General features: G+C 42.6%; 1 protein-coding gene across 7 annotated transcripts in view; it reads right to left on the bottom strand.

The window, feature by feature from the left end:
• Nucleotides 1-27,695, bottom strand: part of HIVEP2 (HIVEP zinc finger 2) — a 145,597-nt gene that overhangs the window by 16,607 nt on the left and 101,295 nt on the right. For all 7 annotated transcript variants that reach the window (XM_055714884.1, XM_055714882.1, XM_055714885.1 and 4 more), the window contains 3 exons: nucleotides 11,709-11,753; nucleotides 4,799-10,424; nucleotides 3,892-4,046 (listed from right to left, as the gene is read on the bottom strand). In XM_055714884.1, coding sequence (XP_055570859.1) covers nucleotides 3,892-4,046; nucleotides 4,799-10,213 — 5,570 coding nt within the window. In that variant the 5' untranslated portion in view covers nucleotides 10,214-10,424; nucleotides 11,709-11,753. The remainder of the gene's footprint in view (nucleotides 1-3,891; nucleotides 4,047-4,798; nucleotides 10,425-11,708; nucleotides 11,754-27,695) is intronic.

Genomic DNA, 27,695 nt, shown 5'->3' with positions numbered 1-27,695 from the left:
AGAACAGAACAGAGAACAGGACAACTCTACAGTCAAGAGCAAGCAAGCACGGAAACCCACCCACGTTAAAAACTAGCTTTCAGAAGTCACAAACAAAAACCTGAAGAGAAGGACAAATTCAATAACCGGGGCTGAAAACAATGAAAGACGTGGTTATCATATCTAAAGAATACTTGATCCGATTAAAAATAGCTGAATTAATGAAAAGAATTAATCTATCTTTCCACAAATAATTCCTACAATAAAATTATGATGTATAAGGAAAAAGTGGACCCATTAACACTACATCACCTCATTCACTGTAACTAGTAGGTTACATGCTCCCGTTGAGGAAATCCCAGTCTATTGCACAGATTATTTGTGTCCCCCAACTCCAGATATTAATGTGCACATCAATGTTTCTTACGTTTTGTTTCACTCAAAGGATATCTAAACATAGCCAAGCATTACTAGGAGTCATTTCTAGGTGATGTGTGGATTATATAACTTTACACAAATAGTTTTATAGACCTTATTGGTATACAGGGAAACTTAAGATGGTGTAACATACAGAGTTTCTTAAAGAAGGTATTAGACGGTAGAGGTGTTTTTTAGAGTGATCTGTGGCAGCTCACACTGATCTGAATCCTCCTTTAACTTGCTTCTAACACATCTCTACCCTTCCGACCTCTCATCACGTAGTTTACATCTGTGCAGACTATCTTAGCTAGGTGATCCAAATTTCCACATTCAGAAATGATACATAGTGGGAAGCAGGCAAATTTTATACTTCAAAGTGGCTGTGAGTTGAAGCAACAGCTCTTTAAATTTCTTGTAAACTTCAGCTCACCCCTGGATTTGTGTCACTCTTGTGTAGCCAGCCTACTGGCTTGGGTACTAGGACAACTACAGACAACAGCCAGGATCACGGGATCTGGGTCAGCAATACCCACAGCAATCTCCAAAATAACTTTTTCAATCTTTCAGGAAAGATGTAGGCTATACTCCCTTCAGTGTTGCAGACTACAGAGAAAATGCCAATGTTAATTTCATGGAGACTATTCAAGCAGAGCCAAAACACATGTTAATGAAGGATAACTGAGATTTTAAAGGGTATAAACTGTCAGGCAAAGGAAATCACAGAATCACAGAACGGTCAGGGTTGGAAGGGACCTCTGGAGATCACCCGGTCCAACTCCCCTGCTAAAGCAGGTTCACCTACAGCAGTTGCTCAGAATCTTGTCCGGGTGGGTTTTGAATATCTCCAGAGAAGGAGACACCACACTCTCTCTGGGCAGCCTGCTCCTGTGCTCTGTCACCCTCAAAGTAAAGAAGTTTTTCTTCATATTCAGATGGAACTGCCTGTGTTGCAGTTTGTGCCTGTTGCCCCTTGTCCTGTCACTGGGCACCACTGAACAGAGCCCGGCCCCATCCTCTTGACACTCGCCCTTAAGATACTTGTATACAGCGATAAGATCCCTGCTCAATCTTCTCTTCTCCAGGCTAAGCAGGCCCAGCTCTCTCAGCCTTTCCTCATGAGGAAGATGCTCCAGTCCTCTCATCATCTCTGTAGCCCTCCGCTGGGCCCTCTCCAGTGGTTCCCTGTCTCTCTTCCACTGGGGAGCCCAGACCTGGACACAGCGCTCCAGATGCGGCCTCACCAGGGCAGAGCAGAAGTGGAGGACAACCTCCCTCGACCTGCTGGCCATGGTCCTTCTAAGTCACCCCAGGATCCCAGTGGCCTTCTTGGACACCAGGACACACTGCTGGCTCATGGTCAGCTTGGTGTCCTCCAGGACTCCCAGGTCCTTCTCCACAGAGCTGCCTTCCAGCAGGTCAGCCCCCAGCCAGTACTGGTGCAGGGAGCTGTTCCTCCCCAGGTGCAGGACCCTACAAATTGGCTTTGTTGAACTTCATTGGGTTCCCTTCTGCCCAACTCTCCAGCCTGCCCAGGTCTCGCTGGATGGCAGCACAGCCTGCTGGTGTATCAGCCACTCCTGCCAGTTTTGTATCACCAGCAAACTCACTGAGGGCACACTCTGTCCCTTCGTCCAGGGCACTGATGAGTAAGTTGGACGTGACTGGACCAAGTACTGACCCCTGGGGAACACCACTGGCTACAAGCCTCCACCCTGACACTGCACCGCTGGTCACAACCCTCTAAGCTCTGCCATTCAGCCAGTTCTCAATCCACCTCGCTGTCCACTCATCCAACACACACTGCCTGAGATTAACTATGAGGATGTTATGGGAGACAGCGTCAAAAGCCTTGCTGAGGTCAAGGTGGACAACATGCACTGCTCTCCCCTTATCTACCCAGCCAGTCATTCCATCATAGAAGCCTATCAGATTTGTCAGGCATGATTTCCCCTTGGTGAATACATGTTGACTACTCCTGATAGCCGCCTTCTCTGCCACATGCTCAGAGACGACCTCTAGGATGAGCTGTTCCATCATCTTTCCAGGGATGGAGGGGAGGCTGACCGGCCTGTAGCTTCCTGGGTCCTCCTCCTTGCCTTTCTTGAAGACTGGAGTGGCATTGGCTTTCCTCCAGTCCTCAGGCACCTTTCCTGTCCTCCATGACCTTTCAAAGGTGATAGAGAGTGGCCCTGCAATAACATCTGCCATCTATCTCAGCACTTGAGGGTGCATCCCATCGGGGCACATGGATTTGTGGGTGTCAAGTTTACTTAAGTGGTCTCTAACAGGATCCTCCTCATCCATGGGAAAGTCTTCCTTTCTCCAGACTTTATCTCTCACCTCCAGGGTCTGGGAAACCTGAGGGTCAGCCTTGGCAGTGAAGACTGAAGTCAAGAAGGCATTCGGTAACTCTGCCTTCTCTGTGTCCTTTGTCACCAGGGCACCCACCTCATTCAGCAGTGGGCCCACGTTTTCCCTAGTCATCCCTCTCCTACTGATGTACTTGAAGAAGCCCTTCCTGTTGTCCTTGACATCCCTCTCCAGATTTAATTCCAAACGGACCTTATCTTTCCTTACTGCCTCTCTGCATGTTCTGACAAAATGGATGTACAAATTTCTCACATCTCCACCCTGACCTATTTAGTTACCCCAATAAAACAGTGCTGTGAGGCCATCTGAGTTTGGTAAGACTGAAAACCACATCTTGTTCAGTCACCTGACTATTCACTACTAAACTGGCAAATTATTGCATCATGTCAGAATTCTGTAAAGAAATTAAACAATATCTTCCATGTTAGAGTATACTGCAGATGCAAACAAGTGCCCATTCATTTGCTTTTTGTAAGAAGCTTCACAAGTCTCAAAACAATGTTAATGGGCCTTCAGGTCTCCTTTTCCCCTCTCTTTGTTAGTTTGCTTCTGTTATCACTTGAGTGATAGATGGCCATGGTAAAATTAAATATTACTTTATCAACATACATGACAGATCTATGGACTAGGTTTAGATACTATAGATTTCATTGTCACCTTACATTTTATCTCCAAAATCCAACTTCAGTAAATAATGAAATATTACAAGAATAAAAGTAAGCATGTCAAGCTAACCCATTCAAGTGAGTGGAAGTACAGAGTCTAAAAATGGAAAGATATCCTCATGGAAGCCATTAAATACAAAGAAATGGTACAGAAAATATCAAATTGTTAACCATTTACCCATTTCTTTATGGCCTAAGGAATGAAAGTAACAGTTTTGATTGAGTGTTCTCACACAGATAGAAAACAGAATTGTCCTAATAGCAAATTAGAGCCAAGTAGTACAGGTACTCTGCAGTTTGTTTTAAGACTGACATATACACAAAAAAGAAAAGGCTTGGGAGCTACAAGACATGGCAGGAATACAGGAGACTGTTCACATCTAATTCACTCATATTCATTTTCAAATCTTTTTAAAATGACGGGCTGAGCTTGAAATTTCCAGTTGCATTTTCTTACCCTCCTTCAAAGATTTTAATTCGTATCGGCTCAGTTTGTTTGGATGTAATGTCTTTATCTCCATGAATGTCTCCTTTTACTCTTTCTTTTATAATATTCCCCACTACTTTCTTTTCAAGCTTGCTGCCAAATAAGAAGAATGGCTCGTGTTTCATCTGTAGAACAAAGTCAAGGAAGGGAGTTACTGCTGGAGCACACAATAAATGCACACTTCATTTCAAGTACTTTTAACATTCCAGGTCAAAACCAAACTCTCATTTTGGTGCAACTCTACATGATAAATTAATTTGTCCATTTAATTTGATGGAGAATATGAGAGGGGGCAGTATGGACAAATTTTTATGAGAGTCTTGACAGAAAAGACAGCACCGTATCTTTCCTCAGAAAAAAAAAATGGAAAATAGAAACAGAAATGCCTTAAAAGGTAATTTATTGCCATTACAGAATTTTCCCTGGCACCATTATCTAATGCTTAGTCCATCAGGAAGAGCCAGTATGTAAAAGACATTAAAGGATCTGAAGATCCTTATTCAATTTTAACTTAATCTTTACTTACATAGGCATGTGGATTTCTGTGTTTGATACTGTTTGAATCAGAAAATGGCAAAAACAAAGGACAAAATAAAAGGAGATCATGTATCAGGTTCTGGCACACACGAAGGTAGGGCTTTAAAAGCCTCACCTTTTACATCTGATTTTGAAAATGGAGACAGCGACAGCAGAAGTAGCAGAGCTTGCAGAAGGGTCAACTGAGCCTCAAAACTTATCATGGGAAGATGTCAATGTCTGATTTCCCAATGGGGAATCTTTTTTTTTTAAAAAAAATCATTAACTTACATTTCATATTTACTAATATTTTCTCAAATACAGATAAACTAATTTAATTTTATTAAAACCTCTTATTTACCTGAGCAAACTGCTTCCATGCACTTGATGATGTCAGTTTACCAGCTCCAGGTCTATGCATAGCAGCCAGTGTGTAGATTTCTGTGGTGTTTTTTTGCTTGGACCTTAGAAGTGCTAAAGTGGTCTTTGTACTCAGGCCAGATGGGTTTGGGTTACATGAACTTATACACCATGAAGCATAAACAGAAGATTTGAGGGTTGGTTGCTGAATGTAATTGGGTTTTGTGTAGTTTAAGAAACACCAGCTCACAGTAGTAGTAGTGCGTAGGCTTGGGAACTGAAGGATCTGCTGAAAATCTGCTACATCTGTCAGGAGAATGGTTGAGCCGGTGACTTTCCCACTGGTATTGGATGACATCTGGACTAACATCCCAAGAGGCAATTTTTGATGTTTCAGTTGGTCTTCTGGCTGAGTTTCTCCTGGTGGCAATGAAGACCTCTGTGGACTCATGCTCATATCTGAGGCTGTTTCATCCACATCCAGTTCTTCTGGCGAGTCTCTTCCTTCAGAAGGGCCACTGGACTTCTGCCCTGGTGATGTGGAATCAAAACTGGAAAGTTTCTCCCTGCTCAGTGGGAAAGCATCAGCTGTTGGCATGCTGACAGGTGGGAAATCTTGAGATGATGAGGACGACAGTGGTGAAGAGGATGACATGGATGGCAGACTTTCTTTTGGCTCGGTAGCACAGCTCTGCCTTACTAGTTGAGGCTTTTGCACTCTTGGAAAATCTTTCTTAATATCTGAGTTAGTTAGCTCAACTGCACTTAGCTCCTCAACTATCTGCCCATACATTTTTTCTTCTTTGACTCGTTTCTGCTGCTTGGTCTCCATGAAGAGCTCCAAGCTGCTGGCAGGTGAAAGCATTCGTTTGCTTCCTCCCAAGGTAGAAGCCATGTCAGAACTGGAAGGTAAACACAGGGGAATTGGTGGCTCCAGTCCAAGTGGTAGCGTCTGTGGCACTTTCCACAAAGGATATTTTTCTAGCCCTCCATGCTGACCCAACATCTGAGCTATGTTAAATCCAATTCCTTGCATGGTTGCATTAGTTGCCAATGTTCTTTGAGAAACAGTTTCATCAACTTTACAAATGACAATTGCAGGACTGTTGCTCTGTCCAAGGATCTGGGAAATGCTTGTGTACATGACACTACCATAAGACGGCACATGGGTTTGAATCCTGACAGGAACAACTGTTCCTGGCAAAGACTGTACAGATCCATCACTTGGGGAGTCAAAATCTGTCTGAAGATGCTGCTCAGTGGAGGTATCTGTTGGTTTAATGCTATGGTCTGACTGGTACTTAGCAGGAGTACTTTTTGAATACTGCCCAGGTGTTCCTGAGTAATGCTGGTATGCTTGCTCTTTAGCATGCACATAATCAGCTGGCTTCTTTCCAATAAGCTCTGGCGCATATTCCAGGTGATAACTTGGAGGAACATCTGTTTGGAAAGGCTGTTTGACGTAAGATTTCTGTAGCTGTTGTACAAAATGATGCTGGAAGTGCAGAGGTTCTGTGCACGATTGCCACAAGACAGGCTGCTGAGATGGTGGCAAGTGAACCATGCAGACAGCTGGATAGGGGAGCTGAAACAAGGTGCTGTGAATAGGGGGAAATGGGACTTTTTCCTGATGTGCAAATAGCTGCTGCTGCTCTGATGGATGTTTGTTAGGAATATAAGGTGCTTGTTGGATCAAGGGAGTTCTTAACATTTCTGGGCTGTCTGCAAGAAGAGCCTGTTGCTGGGGAAGGTGAGATGAGCTATTACTAAGCTGAGCGCAAGACCCAATAGCCTGTTTTCCAGAGTCATCTACCTGAATGGGCTGAAGTACAGGGGACGGGGAGTGATGCCAAGCAAGCTGGGAGGAGCGAAGACCAGCCTGAGCATGTTCCATCTGCTCCTGCTTTATACTTTGTTCTGTGCTCTGATCGGTCTGGGAAATCTCTGGAAAACCACTGAAGGAAGCCTGGCGAACCAAGAAGCATTTCTTCCTTTCTCGGGATGGAGACAGTGCCGTAGTAGGTGTCCCAGCCGAAGAGGCATGAGACAGGTTTCCATAATCAAAGGATTTACTTCGGATCTCTGGAATTTCAGCAGCATGAGGACAGGGCATCTGTTCAGATGAGCAGCGTCTCATTTCCCTCTGATGGTGATGCCCAGGGACGGAAAGTGAGTAAGCACCAGCTGGAACAGTTAAAAACTCAGACTGTTTTCCAAACTCATCTTGTTTGGGAGGCGTGATGAACTTCATATTCTCTTCTCTTTCGAAGGACATTGAAAAACTTGAACTGTGGGACAAATTACTTTCTTGGCTAGGGCTACGAGAGAGGCTTGTACCTGTGGACTCAAAGCTGGATTCTCCAGAGGAGTGTTCCATGTCAGCCAGTCGTAAACGTTTCTTTTTGGGTGGTAGCTTTTCAGCTGGAAGTTGAGAAAGCGTTTCACTTCTCTGGGGCCACTGAAATTCTTCAGTGGGTCTCTCCTGCTCTTTACTCTGCACTTCTTTATCTTTCTCAGGCTTATCTGGCTCCTCTGTGACACGAATTTCAGGTACCTGTATGTTGTGCTGGCGAACCAACCTGGGCTGCATATGATACGGCTGAGGCTGCTGGGATGGAGATGGCTTACTGGTGTCAGCATTTTCTGTTTGTGGAGCTCGGTCTGGGCTCATTGGGGACTCACAAATCTCACTCTCACATGTTTCAGATGGTGGATAGATCTTTTCCTGCTGGCACGCAATATGCTCTGTAGATTCAGACCTTTCAAATGAGTTTGGCCTGCTCAATGAATTTGTGTGCTGAATGACAGAGATGACATTTCCTGGGGGCTTTCTAGTCAGTGATTCTGCAGTCTTTTCTTGCTCTGCAGTTAATGATGAGTCTTCCAGAGAAGCTGCTGGGCTTCCAGACTGCAAGTAAGGCCTGCAGATTTCAAAACGCTCCGCATGGCAATGAGCAGCATTGTCCAGGCCTTGAAGGGCAAATCCGCTCCTTGGCACTTCCTGAATTTGAGATTTGGGATCAAAGTCCAAAGGCTGAATTCCCCCAGTGGTGCCAGCCATACTGCTGCAAAGCATGGGACTGTCTTCCTCATCTCCAACACTCTCCTCTTTCCTGCGCTTTCTGTTTTCAAAAGTTGTTCCAAGCATGGATGGCACCGCCTGAGATTGTCCAAGTGGATCAATGAAGTACTCTCCCCCCTTGTTCATCCCACCTAAGGATGGTGAATCCCTGTAGTTCTGCTTCTGAGCTTCAAATTCTTCCCATTTTCTGTAGTGCTTTCCACTGGCGTCATAGTCATAAAAGGTTTTGTCTCCTTTCTTCTCCTTTAAGGATGGTCCCTTGTCACCTGCTGTCTGTCTGCTGGAAGCAATAATTATACTTTTCCCTGGTCTTCCATGATAGTCCAAATCTGAGTGCCCCTCCTGCACAGACGGCAATTCAAAGGCAGCCTGTCTTCTCAACATCCTTTGGTGGGATATTCCCACTGTCCCAGGGTAAAATACATCATCTGAACCAGTCATCTTCTCATCAAATGAGTGGCTTCCTCTCAGAGATGGGGGAATACTTAGGCTGTTTGCAGAAGAGGTTGGCATGGAGTTACTTCTAATAAGAGGAGAGGAATCTGCTGGGGGTTCCAGAAGGATGGGTACGTCACCCTGCTGACTGACTTGGTACAAGCTGGATTCACTTTTGATGGAAGATGTGATAGTCTGGGATTGTCTACATTCTGTATTGCTGCCTGGATAAACTTGTGCAGATTTAATAGCGCTCAAATTACTGGAGTCAATGAGTTCTTCTTTACTTGGAGGCAGCTGAGAAATATGTTCCTCAAGCATCTTGATATCTAATCGGTTATTCAAAAGAGGTAATGGCTCTGCTTTGCCCTTCCTACCCATTAAACTGTGCTCCTGATTTGTTGTGGCTACTGTTAGTGCTGTCCTTTGATTAATCCTATAGAACTTTCCAAATATGATCTCTTCGTAAGACTTTGCGTTAGTATTTGGTGGGCTAATTTGCTGCTCAGCACTTTCTGAGCGGGAAAAATAACCAGAGTCAGTGCTTCCTTTACTGTGTGGGCTCAGGAGGTTTAGTGACTGCTCAGAATCTTGCCCTTTTTTCTCTGACAGTCTTAGTGCAAGTCGCTGTTTAACTGTGTGAGAGTCATCGGACTTGGTACTTAAGGATGGGTTTTGTAACATATCAGAGCCAATATACGGTGAACTCTCACTGGGTAACTGAATTCCACTTTTAGGGATAATCAAAATGGGCACTTTCATTGGTCCCACCAAGGACTCTTCCACGGAGGAGTGAAAACCGCTCCTGCTAGCGATGTCCAGGGGGAGCTGCGAGATAGGGCTCAGTTTGTCAGACCCTTCCACTAAGAGTGGGGTCTCCTCATCAGTGTCCGTGCTCTGCTCACCGTCTGAATGTATTTCAGCTTCCACATCAATGTAACTGGCATCTAGGTCCAATTTAGAGACTGCTGACTCTGTGAAAGGTACCAATCCTGCTTTAATTGCATGGGCATGTGACTTCCTGTGCTTGTAAAGGTTGCTCTTTGTCTTGAAGGAGAAACCACAAGGAACACAAGGATACGGTCGCTCCCCAGTATGAGACCTAATATGCTTTTTAAGTACACTAGGTTTGGCACAAGCCCGATTACAGTAAGGACAAATGTACTTGCCAGGCTTTTTGGGTTTGTGCTCCTTTTTGTGAGCATCTTCTGATTGTTCTAAAGATTTCTGTGAATATTGGCTGTATGTAGGGTTCAAACTCGAAATCTTCTTCCTGGAGAAACTTCCACTATGGCTATGCATATGAAAAGGAAATAAGTCCTCTGAGGCAACTGATTGCAAGTGGCTAGAAAACTGCCACGGAGGGCCTTCCAAGCTCTGATGTGGCTTTATGTTGTGCAAGAAGCCTTGTGGCAATGAATGCTGTGGGAAAGAAAGTGAATGTTGACATGAGTAAGGACTTGGACGATGCTGTGGATATTGCTTCTCCGTGACTTGCTGTGCAGCTTCATTTGATGATACCAGTTTCCCAGAACTAAAAAGTTGTGCTGATGCTGTGTTTCCTATTTGCTCGTGATCTATTTGTGGTTGCCTCTGTACTTCTTGATTGCCAAAAGTGCTCATCTTAATAACAGCTGAATGTTCTTGCCTCCATCTACTTGGTACTTTAGCAGTTTCTCCAGACCTTGAGGTAGCTTTTTGCCCTATAGCTGTGTCCCCAGAGTCCATTTTGTTACACAAGGTCGTAAGTGCTAGTTCACTTGAAAGCTGTGCAGACACATGGAGTGTGTCCAAAGCTGTGCTTTTTAAAGTTTTGTTGCTCCCATTTTTCCAGGGCTGTTGCAAGTTCACAGACTTTTCTTTCTCTTTGGAACTTTCCACACAGTAGTCTATAGGCATTAGATTTGTATCTGTACACTAATGTGAGTATTATACAGTTCTGTTCATGGCAGGAACTTTCCTAAACAGTTTATTATACATTTGCAAAGACTTGCTATAGCATTTGGACATTTTCCATTGTTATTAAATACTGAGATGCAGAATGACCCAGAGATACTTGTGATCTACTAGAGCAAAGTTCTCTTCATCTCTTCCATGGTGACACAGCTATCTGTATAGAAAAGTCAAAAACAAAGAAACCTCATACACCAATTAATACAGGCATGCTAAGTAACACTGATGCAGTCAGTTGCATTTTTATTGAGCCTTACATAAAAAGTATAGAAAGACTTAAGCAAAGGTAACTACATTTCAGAAATCTCCCTTTTGTGAGCAGACATGGTAAAGACTGGCTCCAGAGATCACACACAAGCATAATCACTACTCAGTAAAAGCCCTAGGAATAGAAAACAGAGATCTACACTTTCCAAATTAAACAGTAGCTTTGGAAGGCTTTCCGGGGACGGTTTAAAGGCTCTGTTCTCAGAAAGTCCACCACCTACTTTCAGCTCTTTCAGCAAATCGCTACCGCAAATAGAGTCTTAACACCGTGGGTGGGAATTACCTTACCCAGTATTACTCACCTACAGTTCAGACATGCACTTTAGTCACCTGGCCTTCCTCTAAAGTCAGAGGATGGTGACCAGTAAGTACTTCCAGAGGAGAAATCCTTCCATATCATGATGGGTGCTTCAGACATGGGAATTGTCTATGCACACAGCCCTCCACTACAGAGATGCCTGTTTCTTACTGTTGGCTAGGCAGAAATCCTAGATGACTACCTTGGAGTATATATACCAAATTTTAAGATGGCTAAAGTGAGGTTCTTCTTACCTTAGATCAGCTAACTGGTTTTACAAGAAGGTGTTAATCACCCTTTTAAACTACTTTCAAACAGTCAAAAAAGAGACATCAAATAAGCATTCCAAATACAGTACTACTGGTACCTTTTCACATCTCCATCTTCCAATCATCATATGAAATTTTAGTGAGAACATCTTGCAAGAGGTAAAACGTATTCGAGAAACAAGCTATGACTGTTTTATGTTAGCAATTCAGATTTCAATGTCAAAACTTTTCCATCCAGCTAAACATGCACATTTTATGCTTAAATGCAATAGGTTTCCACTGTTCTGTTACAAAGAAGAAAAGCTCAGAGGTATGATTTTCATAGACAAGTACAGCATTTGAATTTGAGGAACAATGTAGGCTTCCTGCTTCCATGTCTTCCACACACAGGATGTTTTCTGGATGAAACAGTGAGAATCATGAAGCCAGTAATCATTTTAGAATAGCAAGCAAAAGGGTAAAAAAAGCAGTATTAGAGATGCAGGAATATTTTTCATTCCTACAGTGGAAAAACTGAATTTGGCTTGAAGAAACATTAGCAAAGTACAGGAAAACACACAGGTAATGGGAATATATGTGGGGGTTTTGTCCAGTATAAAACAATTACCTGCATCTTCTAGGCATCTAATAGGCATGACTATCTTCAAATTTCCTGTAGAAAAAAAATAAAGTCATAAGAATTGCTTGATATTAAGTACAAATGCTCAAGAAAGTTTTCTATTATTTACAATAGAGGCCTGAAAATTTCATTTATCCATCCACTGGAAAAATTTCATGTTGTGTCTAAGAGGTCTGAGAAACCACATCTTGAAGAATATGAGCACAAATCTTTTTAAATTACTTAGGTTTTTCTAGTGTGCAGATGAGTAACTGCAAGTCTAAATTAATGCAGTCTCACCTTCCTGCATTGGTAAAAAGAGAGCTGCCAATGTCCCTCTTCATTCCTATGCCTTTGTTAAGCCTGGATTATCCCTGAATCTCATTGGCAAATCCCCTTTCGATGCCTCTTTCCAGCTAATACTGTTAGACTCCAGGCCTTTCATTAAATGTTTCAGGGACCAGAACAAAATCCTGGTCAGGGTGTCACCAGTCAGGTACAAGATGTAGTGAAATGCAAGTAGGTTTCCAAATCAGTTAACACCAGTGGGATACTGCTCAAGAATATACGGGTGCCTTCTCAACGAAGAAACCCACAGACCAAATACATGGTTAAAAGACTTCTGTGACTACCACGATTTGTCATCTGCCTGACCACCACCAGACTGCAGGGAACTCTGCATTGCTGAAAAGACTGGCACAGAGATAGATACACGGAGCCTGAACATCACCTCACTGCCCTAAAGAGCACTTCTGTGAAACAAGGAATCTCCCTTCCAGTAGTTTTCAACAAATCTGATCTTGAAAACACATTTTGGCTTTTATTCCATTAAAAAGGATGTTTGCTCAATTGTGATAACGAAAGCAACGATTACGGCTTTTCTTTATGTTTTTTATTTAGGGCAAAATTCAAAGCATCTCTAAAGAACAGATCTTCAAAAACAGCTGGAGTATTAATTTCAGAGTATGAGATATAGGCTGTTATAATGATCCTCAACTAGAAACTGTCAGAAAAACGGCTAGACCGCTCATGCTTTCTCCATAAAATAAATACAACAGATGATAAAATAGTAAAGTCTATAAAAGAAAACAAATATTGAAAAATAATTTTTAATTCTTTGTAGTGAATAAAACTTTCAAAGAACAAGTAAATGTCAGTAAAACTCCACTACTTGACATAAGTAGAATCACTACTGTGCCACCTGTTTTGATTATTTATTTAACAGTACTAATAACATATTAGTAGTTAGGACAGCAATAGCTAATGGACTGTTGGTTTAGTCAAACACAGATAATGTATTTTTAAATTGTAACTACAGAGGAATTCCTATAGTACAAAATAATAACTAGCTATCAAACACAAACCAGAATATTTTAGGTCATAATGTCATTCAGCTTTGATGCATTAATGGATTTTTAAATAACTCCCTTGCTTGAGTCTCTAAAAGAAAAAAGAAAAAATGTAATTCAAGTAAAACTTTTCTAAAATTTCCTAATCCATTTTCTCAGATAAAAAGTGTTGCTACAAATGGAAAAATAAATCCTCGTGCTCAATTTACAATATATCAGAAGCGGTTACTACAGAGCATCTCTGCAGTGCCTTATGAGGAAATGGCAGGGAAGTGGCAAATCATTTTTGGCCTAAACTAAATCACAGGTCAGTAATGATGCCAGTATACAAACACAGGTGTAAAGGAAAATATGTGGCTTGGGAAGGAGAAACAGGGATGGGAGGGAATGTCCCTTACTGACAGAGCTTAAAGATACTAGCCATTTTCAAAGAACTTTTGTCCTTATTAGACAATTCTGCAAATGATAAGAAGAAATTTCTAGAAGATGCCAGTATCCTTCCTGTTCCACACTCTCTCTACCAAAAGCAGCTTTAGAGAAGAAATCTGCCAGTCACAGCAGTGTGACAGCAATGGTTTTATTTGAGCAAAAGATGATGCTAATATACTTCCAACCATTTTCTGTTCTGGACTGAGACCTCCGTTACAGAGTTCAAGCTATTCTGTGGTCCTGTTATTTTCAGAACGTTCTATATAATTTTTCAACCTACACTATGAAACAGGTATAGACTAAGTACAGGGATTATTGATGGCTTAAGTTTGGTCAGAGTCACTCTCCTGAGGAAAATAAATCCCTTTCCAGAACCAACATAGTATTTTTGGTTTGGTTTGAGCTGCCATCCATCCTATGTCAAAGATGGCTTTAATATTATTTCTTTCGGTTTCTTCCCCCTCTCCCCTCCTGGGAGACTGGCCCAAATGGAGAAATCGAAGACTCTGCAAAGCTGGTTTGCGTTCTGCTTTTTTCCAGTTAAGTCTCTCTCATCTGCCGCATCCACAGCCTAGCCTAATCCAACAACAGACTTCCATTTTTCAACTGATTAATGTTTCTCCTTTAGAAAACACTGTAAATATACTTCTCAGTATTGCTTTTCATCAAACATACACTATTCAAGAGACAGAAATTCCCTATATTTCAAGTGCTACATATTTCAAACTCAGGAACCAAGGATGATAAAAAAGCACATTTTCTTTAATACCTTTGGCACGGTTCAGCTCTGTTGGAATGACTAAGAGGAGCCCACCTACACGGATCAGAAGCTGTACAGGAGTTGCACTGAGCACATCGTTTGACAGCAGCTGCAAAGTCCTGCCTGGCTGGGGGCCAAGCCAGGTTTCCCAGTAGGAATGTGGCCCAGGAGCCAGCTCCCCCAGCCACACTAACTGCACTATCTGCCTGCTTCAAACCGGGACATTTTACTTCTGTGAAAACTTTGAACATGAGAAGGTTACTGGGAAACCAGGAACTGTATTTATGTCAGATGCACCTACTAAATCAAGACTTTTAAAACTTTCTAGAAAGGTGCATTATCCCATCACTCCTTTTCCTAAGGTGCCTTTGTGAGCTGCGTGCAGAGGACATATATCTGGTTGACTGCAGAGCTCCAAGACTATTCTTTCCTTTCTTTTTTTCCCCTCTCTCTTTTTTTTCCAGACCATTAAAATGGTTACACTCAACAGCTTTAAAATAAAATTTGGCAAAATACATCTTTTACTACTTCTCAATTTGTAGCTCATATTACAGCCCTTGCAAGTGAACAAATTGGAAGCTTATGTCTTCCAGGCTAAATCCTGAGTGCACCATACAGAATAAATATTGACTCTAGCGTAAGGACTAAAGGTCAGATCCAGCCCTGTTTTAAATCTTTTCTGTCCAGCTCTGCCAGCACAAAGCTGGCCTAAAACCACAGTAACGGGCCCCTGAAGAATTCGTATTCTATAGGGCAAGCGTTAGCACAGGCGAGCTGCAGTGGCTCCTATGAAATCCTTACACTCATGCATAGGCATCTGCCAAGACCCTTATTAGGCAAGTCTAGTTTATGTCTGAGACAAGCCCAGCAGCCAAGCAGCCTTACAAGAAAGAGAGGCCACCTCTGAGCTTTTCCCCACCTGCAACTGAGAAGAAAATTGCCTTGGCCTTTCAGGAAGAAAGGCAGCACACCTTTGGCTTGCTGTCCTACCCCATGTTTCCCTCTGCACCGCTAATGATATTCCCCACAGAGCTGTTCGGTGTTGACATGGCTGTGAAAAGGAAAAAAAAAAAAAAAAAAGAGTGGGAACCCTGATAAAACATGGCTTTACAGCTTCTTCTACCTAGGCAAAGTCATAGGTGGGCTGAAGTCTGAAGAAGAGCTCTCAGCTACCATTCACTATACATCTGTGAACTGAAGGATTTAACTGGCACGAAGACAGATAAGCATTTGTTTCTCTTTCTTTGCAAGGGTATATATTCGGCTAAGGATGTTATGTACCAACACAACAGAAGGAATACAGTCCTTGGGGGATATAGTTTTGGCTTTTTACACAAATGGAAAAAAAAAGACAACCAGCTGCAAGCTTTTTTATACCACTTGACACACCACCTGTGGTCTTTGAACTGCACTTACTAAAAAGATAAGGAAGAAGATACACTTATTAAATCTCCCAGTTTTCTAAAAAGGCTTCCTGTTCCTGACCAGAGAGATTCTCTCTGCATTTTCAACAGCCCCTGCTTAGGGGTCCCATCTGACTGTGGTTTTATAGCTGGCCTTCTACCTGTCTATTTGCACACCTCTAGGAATGACTGTAAATTCCTAGGTCAACCACTGGCACTTGGCAAAGTCTTGAACTACTGGGGGAATGCAAGGGAAGCCCGTGCTTTTGCTGCAGTTTGGCAGGAGCTGTAAGACATCCTTTTACACATGCAATTCCAAGAAGGCAGTCCTTTTAAAAGAGGTTAGGTGCATTTATTTTAATCTACCACTTTCTATATTGTAATTGCTGTTGTTACCTCTTCACATTTGAAGACACTATTCTAATTTGTTCATTTAATTCCATCTCAGATGTTCTGCCATCCCTCTGGGTTTCAGTGCTTTATTGAATGACTTGCTATTCTCCAAAACCAGCCAGAAAATCACCGTTTTGAAAATACTCTGAAACATTTAGAATAACACACATGTTTTTTACATTTGGGCAGCTGGACCAATCATTAAAACGTATTTTTTAAAATGTCATTTAAAAGTACTAGCCAATACAAAACCAAATATTGCTCGGCAACTACACATAGTACACTGTGAATTTACTATTAAATGATCAAACAAACTGTACTAAGCTTACTTGAGGAGAAGCTACAGGGCAGGATCTGTTCTCCATTGCTGTGTTGGGTAAACACTTGTGCTCTTGTGGATTGCCCAAGAAGCCAGCAACTGACGGGACTGACAGAAAAAATGCAGTTACAGATGCGTCAAGGGTAGACTGCAAGCCTGCTGTGACCAAACACCAGTTTTGGGTTGTTACTCTCAGGTTTCTGTGAGAGTCCCTGGTAGTTGTTGGTTTCAAGGGACAGAATCTGTGCATGTAAAACTCGAAGTGGTATAAAACCCAGCACCCTGATTTGTGCAATTATTATTTCAGCGCTTACGCTAAATCCAGCTTATATCTTGAGATCCATTCTAGAACTGTACCTGTTGCGAGACGGCGTGTAACAGGACATGTTAGTTAATAGTAGTAGTATTGATTATTTCATTCATTCTAAGGCTTTACCAAACTCACCTTAATCTTGTTAATTCAGATAATTCAAAGGATTATCTGATATCATCAGCTGAGTATGTTGAAGAAAGTAACAGGAACCTGTTTGCTTCAAAGCATGCTGAAGCCAACTAAGAAAACATATAAATAATCAAATCTGTTGTACTCTAAGACTTGTTAACCTTAACTATAGGAACTTATACCTGTCTCAGACATTTCATATAAAAGTCAATGGGTATGTGCTGTGAAGAACAAGACTCTTCTTCCCTCCTGTGAATGTGATCCTACCAAATCTGTGGTCAGGCGCACACTATCCCTTCTGTGGTGACCTTACAGAAAAATGAGGTACGAAACAAGATCTCTCACTTAACTTCAAGGAGCTTTGAACAGATATGAGGTTTGACTCAGAGAGGCTAAAAGGATGCAAATCATTCCAACAGCAAGTAAATGTAAGAGCCAAATTCTGCTCTACATTATCCTGGTAAGAATCTGAAGAAATGAGTTGCAAATCCAAGGATACAATTCCAGATTTATTCCTCATAAAACCCACCAGAATCAGACATCGCTTAGGTTTAGGCTCTTACATCTTACATACTACATAGCTGAGGTTATTTGTTACAAGGTGAAAATAAACTAGTCCAACACCTCCAAGATGTCTACAAAGAACTTTGTAACATATATTGCAATAAATGTTCAATTACATGGTAGTAAGAAAACGTGGGTGATTTTCTTTAAGAGATGCTGGCTTGCATCATAAATGCTTAGAGCACAGCTGCAGCAAAACACTCAATTTTTGCTATGTTAAGTATCTCAAATATAATTTTAAATTGCCACTCTCTATAGAAAAACAGCACCTCCTAAAAAACTTAAATTCAAGTTGAGTGTATTTTAAGAAGCCATAGAAGAAGCCTATAGCAGAAATGATTTAAGACTGACCTTTTCACTATAATGACAAGGATTGCTCACTTAAAGTACATCACTATTTCCTGTCTCAGCATCATACACAATGTACACATTACTACCAGATGGAAAAAATGTATAAAAAAAGCTTTCACATTGCCAAAGTTCAACTGAACACACTTATTTCCACAGGATGACTATTTAAAAGAAAGAGAGAGACAGAGAGGAAAAAAGAAATCTACACAGAAGCCGAATTATTCTTAAACACTTCCTTTATAAGTGGAAGTCTGCAAACAAATCAGTTCTGCTTGAATTGAACAAAAACCTGCTATCAATGAGATGCCAAAACAGCCAACAGGACAAACAATCTTGTCACTCAATTAGCAGCTAATTGATCTCTCTGTTCCCACTGCTTTTAACGGATCAGGTAAATATGTTGTTTCTCATTGCCTAACCTTGCTGTGCACTAAGAGTCTGTCAGAGGTGCTTAAGCATGTCAGATAATACAAAATCTACCTGTTCTGGTTGACTGTTTTCCAATGCAGACATCCTGAATCTATTTCTATACAAAAGCAAAGGACCGCGATTATTCAGATATGAAAATAAACAAGAGAATTATATAAACTGCTAATCTTCTCATACTGCTGCTTATTTCCTTGGGGAACAAGTTAAAAAATGAAAACAGGTGAGTAAAATGCCAATCATTTCCCCACACAGACCTTAAAATGTGATGGCAGAGCAACTGCAGATCTGACAGCACTTCTAGTGTTATTAAAATTTCAGAAGACAACAAAAGTATCACAGTCGTTTTGTGACCCCCCTCCTGTGTCCCCATGTTCTTTTGAAACATAGTACACAGTGACTTGCAAGTGAGAGCAGTTCCCATGCAGAAAACAGTCAGAAACAGATGCCCATCTCTAAGGTCCCTTTGAACACTGTTTTGATGGCTGAAGTCAGGTTTGTATGACGCCTAATCCCACTGGCCCTAACCTGCAGAAGAAAAAATGTCTCTCAAGTATGAGTTAAGCAGTAAGTAAACAGTATTTCTTAAATACACATTAACAATGTATAGTGGTATCCAAAGTGGTGCTGAGATACAAAGATCTTGGGCTGCTCTCTTCATCAGCAGAAACTCAACTCCATTTCACGTTCTTCTGAGCCACAGCAACTGAACATAAGGATACCATGCCGAACCATGGAAGTGTGAAATAGCTTCTGATCACTATTGCAGGATTACTTTTTTTTTTTCATGCCTGCAGTGTAGAAAAGAAATAGAACTTTGGCCCTACTGTTGGCCCCAAACTAGTATCATGTTAACAAATAGGCATTATGTAGCCCCCAAAAGGCTAAGTACCTAAAACCTGTGAAAAACAAAGGCTCAGACACTAACCATAACTAACGTGATGCCATTGGGATTGCAATGAATGTTTTGCATTTGCAAGAACTGGTGAAAGTTCCTGAGATTACAGATTTTTTTCTCAGTTCAACATAAAAAACCGTGTTAATCAAAGGGAAATTTCACATTTTATAAAGGACAGATTAACAAATCTGTGAATCTAGCAGCACCTGTGAAAGATAAAGTGTATGCAAAGAGCAACATCCCATGTGGACACGGTTTGTAGTCATTTCTAGATTTATAAAACTTCATGTACAGTAAGAAGGGTAAGAACAGGCTCGCTGGAGTATTCAGACTGCTAAAGTTGTCAGATATAACAATTTTCCTAACTGAAATGACATGCAAAGGCTGAAATGCCTGTTTTCACACAAAAACTGTAACCTTGGGCAGACGCTGGGAAGAACAGAACTGTGCAGGAAAGTCCCTCCTAAGATAACATACAGCTTCTCCCCAGGCTTTCCCAGGGGAAAAAATAACCAAAATTTTTGTAAATATTGCATCATTTTTAGGTACAAAGTGATTATTATTCTGTTGCCAAACGGAAATATTAGGTAAATATCAGGCCTTTGCCTGGCATCTTCATCTTAGAGGGAAAATATCGCTAAATTTTCTGGGAAGTGAGGCTTTTTTAGTTTAAAAGTTACACAATCCTAATTATGCAACCACGGCAGATTTTATGAACAGCTATGTCTCCTTTCACACCATGTCAGAAGAAGCCACTTACATTTCACATGAAATTATCGGTCTTTTAAACACTTCCTGAATGAGCAAATGCACTGCCCCTGACGGACACTCTCACCTCAGGAAGAATTACATAGGAAGACATTTATAGTATCTGAGCTTGCGCTTGTTTTTCACTCACACCAATTATTATACAAGCTTATTTTAAAACCTGTCATTGTTTACTAAGCCCTGCGGTCACCACATGTCAAAACAAAAACAGATGCATGCGAAACATCAGTGGCATGTTCTTACCATTTCTTTTCTCCATTTTTTGCGCCCAAAGTGGAACAGGCCTTCACAGCAGTTTTATTTCTATCTATTCTGAATACTTTGTTGAAGTTCAGCTGAGATCAGCTATTAAGCTCCAAATCCTATACATCACACAGATGTCAAAACAGTTGCTAGTCTGCAGCCAAAATGTTTCACTTTGACTAGTGACTCAATGCAGGCATTTTGCTGTGGCAAATCTAGTCACTTGGCATCGCCCAAAGAGTCTGACCACTACTGTGGTAATATAAAATACATTAGTAAGACTGCACATTTAAGGATGCTGCTTTCTTTACAACCCTCAGGATGCCTAGGAGAGGAAAAAAGGAAAAAAAGCTCTTTTAAATTTATCTGGCCATTTTTTACAGTACTTCCTTCTTTTTATTGCATGAAGCATTGGAAGTCAGTATGTATCATAGCCAATTGTATCAGAACACCTCTTTAAAGCTCAGTAAAATACGCATATGCTTTCTGCTGCATTTTGTAGGTATGCATGAAATTTCTCTCTTTGCTTTTAGGTTTCTTTCTACAAAACACAAATAAACTGTGTTTATTAACATGGAACATCACTCTTCTAAGCAAACACCTCCGAAAAGATGAAGCTCTACCTAAATGCCTGAATCCACATATAAAACCACTGCTTTTCCACAGGGTTGTGTTGATATCTGAGGGACAGGCCAAGCTGACGGCTCAGTTACAGATTCTCAGCAAGCACAACACAGTAAAACCCTAAACATTTCTTTGGAAAGACACTGCTCAGGTTTCATGATGACTCTGTATCAGACAAGGTTAGACTGGGGTGCAGTATTACAGGGCATTCCTAAACAAGTGTCACAACTGGATGCCAAATCACTCCTACCCAGGAAAAGTTGAAGCAAGGACAGCAAAAATCTTAAATTCAGCCACTGCATGAGAGCTCAGCAGGCTCTAAGAGGACATTTTCAGGGCTGATGGTCCGTTAAAAGGGAAAGCAACCACTGCTAAGCTCTAGAAAGCTCCAGACAACTTCATACAGGGTTCTCCTTCTCCTGCATCATGCTTGGCACATTCCACCAAATTTAGTTTTCTTTCCATTGTCAGAAGTGGAAGTGAAATCAGCTAACGATCTGGCCCAAAAGTGTCTCAGGTGCTTGTGATACACCAACAACACTTGCACGCTACAAACCAAAGAAAGCATCACTAACATACAATCACAGAATGGTCTGGGTTGGAAAGGGCCTTTAAAGATCATTGAGTTCAGCTCCCAAACACCCCCTAGTCCAGCCCTCAACGGCTCCTTCACAGACAGGGAAAGAAACACATGGAGAATACACATGAGCATACAGGGCATCATATTAGCTACTCTACACTTATTTAAACTAATTAATTACTCACTTACTTAAACTAATTAATTCCTAAATGTTCCTTGGGATGGCTCCTAACATCTGAAAAACTGCACTGCAAACCAAAAGCACATAGGCTGTTCTCCTTAAGACTAAAGGGCGATGTTTTAGCACTCAGACTAGCCAAGGCAATTAGTCAACTTGCGCATTCAACTGAACTCTTCCCCTTACTTCTCTCTTCCTACCCTCTTGCAAGATCTGAGGACACCCTGTTCGCCTGGAGATGGTGAATCACTACAAGCCAGCAGGCCCACTTGGTTCCTCAAAAGACACCAACGGTGTAAAAATAGCTCGTACTAATGAAGCAAGTACAGCGTCAGCAGCCAGATGAGCGTGGGTGATCAGATAAGGGTCTGTTGTTGCAAAGGGCAAATTATTAAGAGAATGTTTCTCCCTCTCTCTCTTTTTATTAAGCTTTGTTCTTCCTTCACTGAAACCAGCCTTCTGCAATGCCTGATAAATGACACCTGACAAGACTGACTCCTCCTGTAATTGCAAGTTTCATACTGGTGCAGGAAGTGGTGCCTCACTACAAGCTGAAGGTACAGAGGAGGTGCCGCTAAAAAAAAAATAAATAAAGAAAGGCAAAAATAAAGCCTAAAAATAGCCAAGACTACCCACTGAGTATGACTGTGTGGGTATATTTAGCCAGTCTAACACTAACTTTTCTTGTTAAAAACACAATCTTACCTTTATGCAAAACAGCTTCCTGTTTCTAAACATAACTTGAGAAACTTAAGAACATGAGGGGGGGAAATTCAGATTTTGAAACTGTCCCTTTTTCACTGAGATTGTGAGAGGATTAAATGTGAAAAGACCAGGTAGATCTCCTACAAGGGTTTTGCATCCTGACATCCCATATCAAATAGAGGAGAATTTGCTAATTAAGATATCCTAATAGATCCCATTGGACTAGGAAATAGATTCAGAAGCAAAAACAGCTGTACCATCCAACTTCTCTGGGACCAGAAGTGAGACTCTGAGAGCTGAAGGAAGGGGGACATACCCTGGGCCAGCTCCACTGCCCAACTGATGAGATACAGTTGCGATTTACAGCCCTGTTCTGCAAATCTTGTCTGCTCCGAGGCCAGTTTACATCACTTAATCAGCACAAAGGAGCCTTTAGGAAGGGTGTAAATATAACTTACTCCCATTTAAGGCACTCCTATGCTGCCTGATAAAGTGGCACGAGAATAAACAACTGTCTGGCCAAGTGATACAGTTTAGTACCTTACGAGCAATACGGAGAAGTGCTTCCAACCGCACATTTGAATTTCTGATTCCCAAATACCTGAGTTACAGTAATTAATGCATGTGCTTTCAAAGTGCTGGCGCTGTACCCACATATGTCAGCTGTCACACACACCGTGATGAGTGGAGATCAGTGCTCAGACACCATGTGCTATCTATCTGCTCCACTCGGCTCCAGCCCAGGGGTTGCCTCATGCCCAGGAACAGGACGGCTTGCGCCGAGTCCCAGCCCACCTCCGCACCACTGGCACTTGCCAGCCTTGCCCAGCACCCACGCCAAGCAGACTTTGAGCCCACTGTTCACCCCACCTTACTGCATCAGGAGTCCTGAAACTTTCACAGGTTTAATGGCAACAGGACGAGCCACAACTTTGCTCAGCATAGATGTTCACAGATGGCCAGTAGCCTCTCTCTCCAGAGCAACTTTGTGCTTCTCCACAGCATGTTTTGCTCCCCCTGACCCAAAGGGAAGGCAAGCCAGGTCCCAAGGACTCTCTTAAGAATGTCTGCAACTGTTTAAAGTACATTACTGCAGTATTACTACTGGAAGTAGAGCACATGCCAACTTTCTAGTGCTCCGCGTGAGCTGTGCAAGGAAATGGTCTTTTCCACAATTATGGCTTTTCTACTTAATATTGTGAGTCCTTTGGCTGATGCTTACATGAGAGCTTTGTTTCATTATTATGCAGCCTCTCTGTGTGGCTCCAAATACCTCACATCAACCACTCTGGGGCCAGGGTTAAACAAAACTACACGTTTATATCAGACCTCTTCTCCCATTTACAACGGGGAAAAAGCCCACTGTAAGACACTGCCAACTTCACAGGCAAGATTCAATGAAATTATTCTGACATTTTTTTTTCTTCTGTTTAATTTTTTTTTTTAAAAAGTAACTGAAGTTAATAAGATTGTATTTTTAACATTAAATCCAGTGGGAAATTGAGAGCATGCTCTTTTCTTGAGATGCTGTGATCAATTCCCATTGAAGCAACCATTCTTTGTTCAGCATCATAGTTTTGTCTTTTCATCCTATGCCTAAGCAGTAAATTCAATAGTCACTGATTTTTTTTACTAGAATAGATAAACACTGCAACACAAGACAAATCAGCAGATGATATTATTCTTCAGACAATTTAATTTTTATCTGAAATGAAGAGTAAATGTTGCTACATTAGAGGAAATATGAATGTAAAAATAATTATTAGCAGGTTTAAATACTGAAGACCATAGTCTGGCAGTATATTTACCTAAAGTTAATAGGGGACAGGACCATATACCCTCAAGTGCTGTGGGGTTCTTAAGTTATAAAGCTACAAGCATAGTGATCAGAACTTCAGTCTATCCCCCCAGTCAGATCTGGAGCAGAAGTTACATTACCTATCTTTCTAAGGCTTCACCTATTTAAAGAAAAATGTACAAAGGAGAAGAAAAAATTAAAAAAAAAAACCAGCAGGAAAGCATATTACGAAACCAAAAAATCATCTTTGCTGTACACTTCAGAAAATTTTTGTGATTACATGGTATTTTCCAAAGCCATGTAGAATGGAGTGGTGCCTTTTCCCTGAAGCCCTGTCCCTGAGGCCGGCCGCAGGCGGTGGCAGAGCCCAGCTGCTGCCCTCCACTCCCGCGGGCCGGGGACACCGGCAGCGCTGCCCCCAGCCCACCCCCACGCAGGCCTTCGGCCGCTGCTTTCAGTGCTCCCACAAGAGACGGCTTCAACCACGCACCAATTCAGTTTCTAACTGCAAACTGCCTCGAGAACACGTTGAGGGAAAGAAATGGTTGCTCTTCAGTCAGGGCCGTGCTGGGTGGGTTTGCTGTGCAGTGGCGCAGACAGGGTGGGGAGGGGGCAGCCCCACGTCATGGTGGGGAGGGGGCAGCCCCATGTCATGGCGGTGCAGGGCAAGGGGCTGTGTGACTGCACACAGCCCAGCCCCGTGCGGGGGCTCCAGGGCTGCCACCCTGCCTTCTTGCCTTCTCTGCTGCCCAGACCATGATGAGGATTTGCTGAACCAGTACAAAGCCTACTCATGGTGGGTTCAAGGGTACAAAACTTTCTGTTTTCAGTGTGGCATACAACACCTGGCCATGAGGCAGGCACGATAATGAGCAGAGGTAAAACAAAACAGGGTAGTAGCTCTTCTTTTTGGTATGTTCCTGCTATGGGCTTTCTCCATCGGCCAGTGTTCAAACTGTGGGTGTAGGAAAGCTGCTGTCCTGAACATAAGTCAGTCCCTGAGTTGTGCCTCCCCAGGCACGTGGCACTGGGGTGGGAGACCAGACATGGTGGCTGCCTGCGCCACAGGTGGGACAGCAGTTCCACAATGGCACTTTCTATAGAATGGCAGTTTACAGTCGGCGACAGCACTGCTGATCTCACACCCCGGGTAGGGGCACTCCAGTGTGGGCAAATGGAAGCAGCGGGCGCTAGCACAGGATAGCAGGGGAGGCTGCAATGGGAGCCATGGGAAGCAGTAAGAAGATAAGAGCATTAAGAAGGGGCTGCGCCGTCTCACATCTTCCTACATCCTGCCACAGGTCGCTCTTCCTGCTGCAGCCTTCTCCCGCCCACCCCTGCACCACAGTATCACTTTCACTGGTGTGCGGTCCCCTCCCACTCACCAACCTGCAACGCGCGCCACTATTTATGTCACCTCTCCAATCTGGCCCGGCACCCCTGAGGTGTGAGCAGCAGATGCAGTCTACGAAAGGTTAGGATTAATGCTTTAATGGCAATTACAGCAAGAAAGCAGCTCAGCTCATAATGCAATCTTCCCCTCGTGAAGACCTGTAGAAGATGGGACTAGGTTGCCACAGGCCAGGCGCCTGCTGCACACTGACATATGTTGGGCGAAAGGGCAGGTCCAGTTAGGTGCCTTGTATCATTAACGTTGTGCTGCTTCATCTGTTGGTCACGTATCCTCCTCTTGGCCCCTCTGTGCCCCAGCTTGTGTAACACACCGACACCTGCAGAGGTACTTCTCTACCTGGGAAAGCTGGAGCGGAAATCTGGTGAAGGAGATGGGACACCTTCCTTCTGCAGACCCAAGCAAGGGGCAGAATGGCCAAGAAGTCAAACAGATCGCTGTAACTAGGATCCTCAAGCTAAAAGATGAGCAATCCGAGATATCTGCCCTGCTGACAGTAATAATTACAATGTATTATTAACAAAACTCAGGTTTCATCATTAACTCGACTCGGATTTCAAGAGCTGATCTCACCCTAACCATCCTCCACATTACATCCAGCGTTTCCCTCAAAGCTGAACCAGTACCAGCAAGGAAGGCTGCTGCTAACTATTATGCCAAAGAGAAAGCACAGGTAAAAATGAGCTATAAATACCACAATCAAACAGGTGCAAAAATTTACAGGCAGATTTTAGGTTGCCCAAACCCAGGGCAATCTCACCACTCAGATCTGATCCTGCCAGAAAGCCAGAGCCTGTAACTTCAAAGCAGCTGAGAGGAAAGGGCTCACTATCAGCACGTGCTGCAGGCGGCACAGCTGACGTGACCCTGCTTCTGCAAAGGATTGATTCCGCTCCCCTCAAAGGTGTCAGTAAATTCACAGCTCTTCTCTTGGATCTCAAAACATGAGAAAGGCCACCTACATGTTTGCTATAATGAAGCAGCCAACTGTCTCAGTCACAACCCAACTGCTGCAACAAAAGACACTTGTTTGATTATGTTCCTCTACCAAGCTCATCATCAGAGCAACTAAGATCTTCAAAAGCTTTTTCTCAACCTCTGAGATGAAAATCCCATTTTAATTGTGGATCAGTGAGGTCTGATTGAGTAAAATGACCCCAATCACTCAGATGCAACAGCGTAACAAACACTGCTCTTCTAGCCTCTGTTAGCACCAACAAAAAGCCTACCAGTTCATTAGAGCAAGCTGGAGGAGCTGCTGTTTGCATCTTCACAAGCTGAGAGTATTTCATTGCAAAACCACTATGGTTTTCAGCCTCTGATTTCTGATCAGCAAAACTTAAAAGCAAAGAAGCTATCAGTCTGATATTTTTCTTCATAGCTTTCTTCAGGGTAACAATTTATTTTTCTCCTTGATCTGTTCAAGGATGTCAATTCTAATCTGAAGATAGGATTTGGACTTCTACATTCTGCATAAACCTGCTTGGCAAAAAAATGTAGCAAGAACAGAATTGATGTGAACCAAACTGCAGTTTCACATGACATCTGGAAGATGCTGGCAGTTATGTTGCTGTTCTGCAGCCTGACTGCACCAGGACCTTGCCACAGAGTGCAAAGGGCAGAGGACAGACAGAAGGCGGTTAGCAGAGGTCAAAGGCAGCCATGCTCCCTGCTGGCTTCTCAGAGCAGGTTTGGATGGCCAGCGACCAGGCAGGTGGCAGAGGAAGCATACTTTGATCTTGTCCAAAGGGGAAACAATTTGCTGAATCACACTAAAGGGGAACATGGCAGCTAGTCCTGTCGAGGCGTCCAGGAGCTCCCTCCTTTTTTTCGCCTGCTGCAGTGGCTCCCCAGATGCAGTTCTGTACCCCATCTGGTAGCCCACACTGCTGTGCTCAGGTTTGTCTGTCCACCCCTCCTTCCCTCATCATACAGCTCAGATAAACCACTGCCTTGTTTTATGCTTTAAGAACATATATTTCTGTTTCTTTTTCCTTTGCAACCATCTTTAGACTGAACACTTTCTAAATGGAAAGCACAAATGTAACTTCAGGCAGATACCTGCCTCAGCAGGTCTACCAAGAGCAGCTTATTTTCCCCAACTCAGACTCCACACGTGAATACATCCACATACGGGCTCAGACATATCTGCATAAAGAGGTCCATTTGCCTGAGTGTTCGCTAATGAATGCTTGGCAGTCAGAGGGACACCACAAGTGCATTCAGTTGTTTTCTTTTTTTAAAGGAAAGACTACTTAGACCTCTAGGAACAAAGCGTTACTGAGGTTGCTTATAAAATGCACCACCCGTGGATTCAAATACACATCTTAACATTGACATGAAAACTAAAGGTGC

The sequence above is a fragment of the Falco cherrug genome, chromosome 6 (genome assembly GCF_023634085.1).
Source record: "Falco cherrug isolate bFalChe1 chromosome 6, bFalChe1.pri, whole genome shotgun sequence".
NCBI lineage: Eukaryota > Metazoa > Chordata > Aves > Falconiformes > Falconidae > Falco > Falco cherrug.
This window is presented reverse-complemented; position numbering and strand designations above follow the sequence as displayed.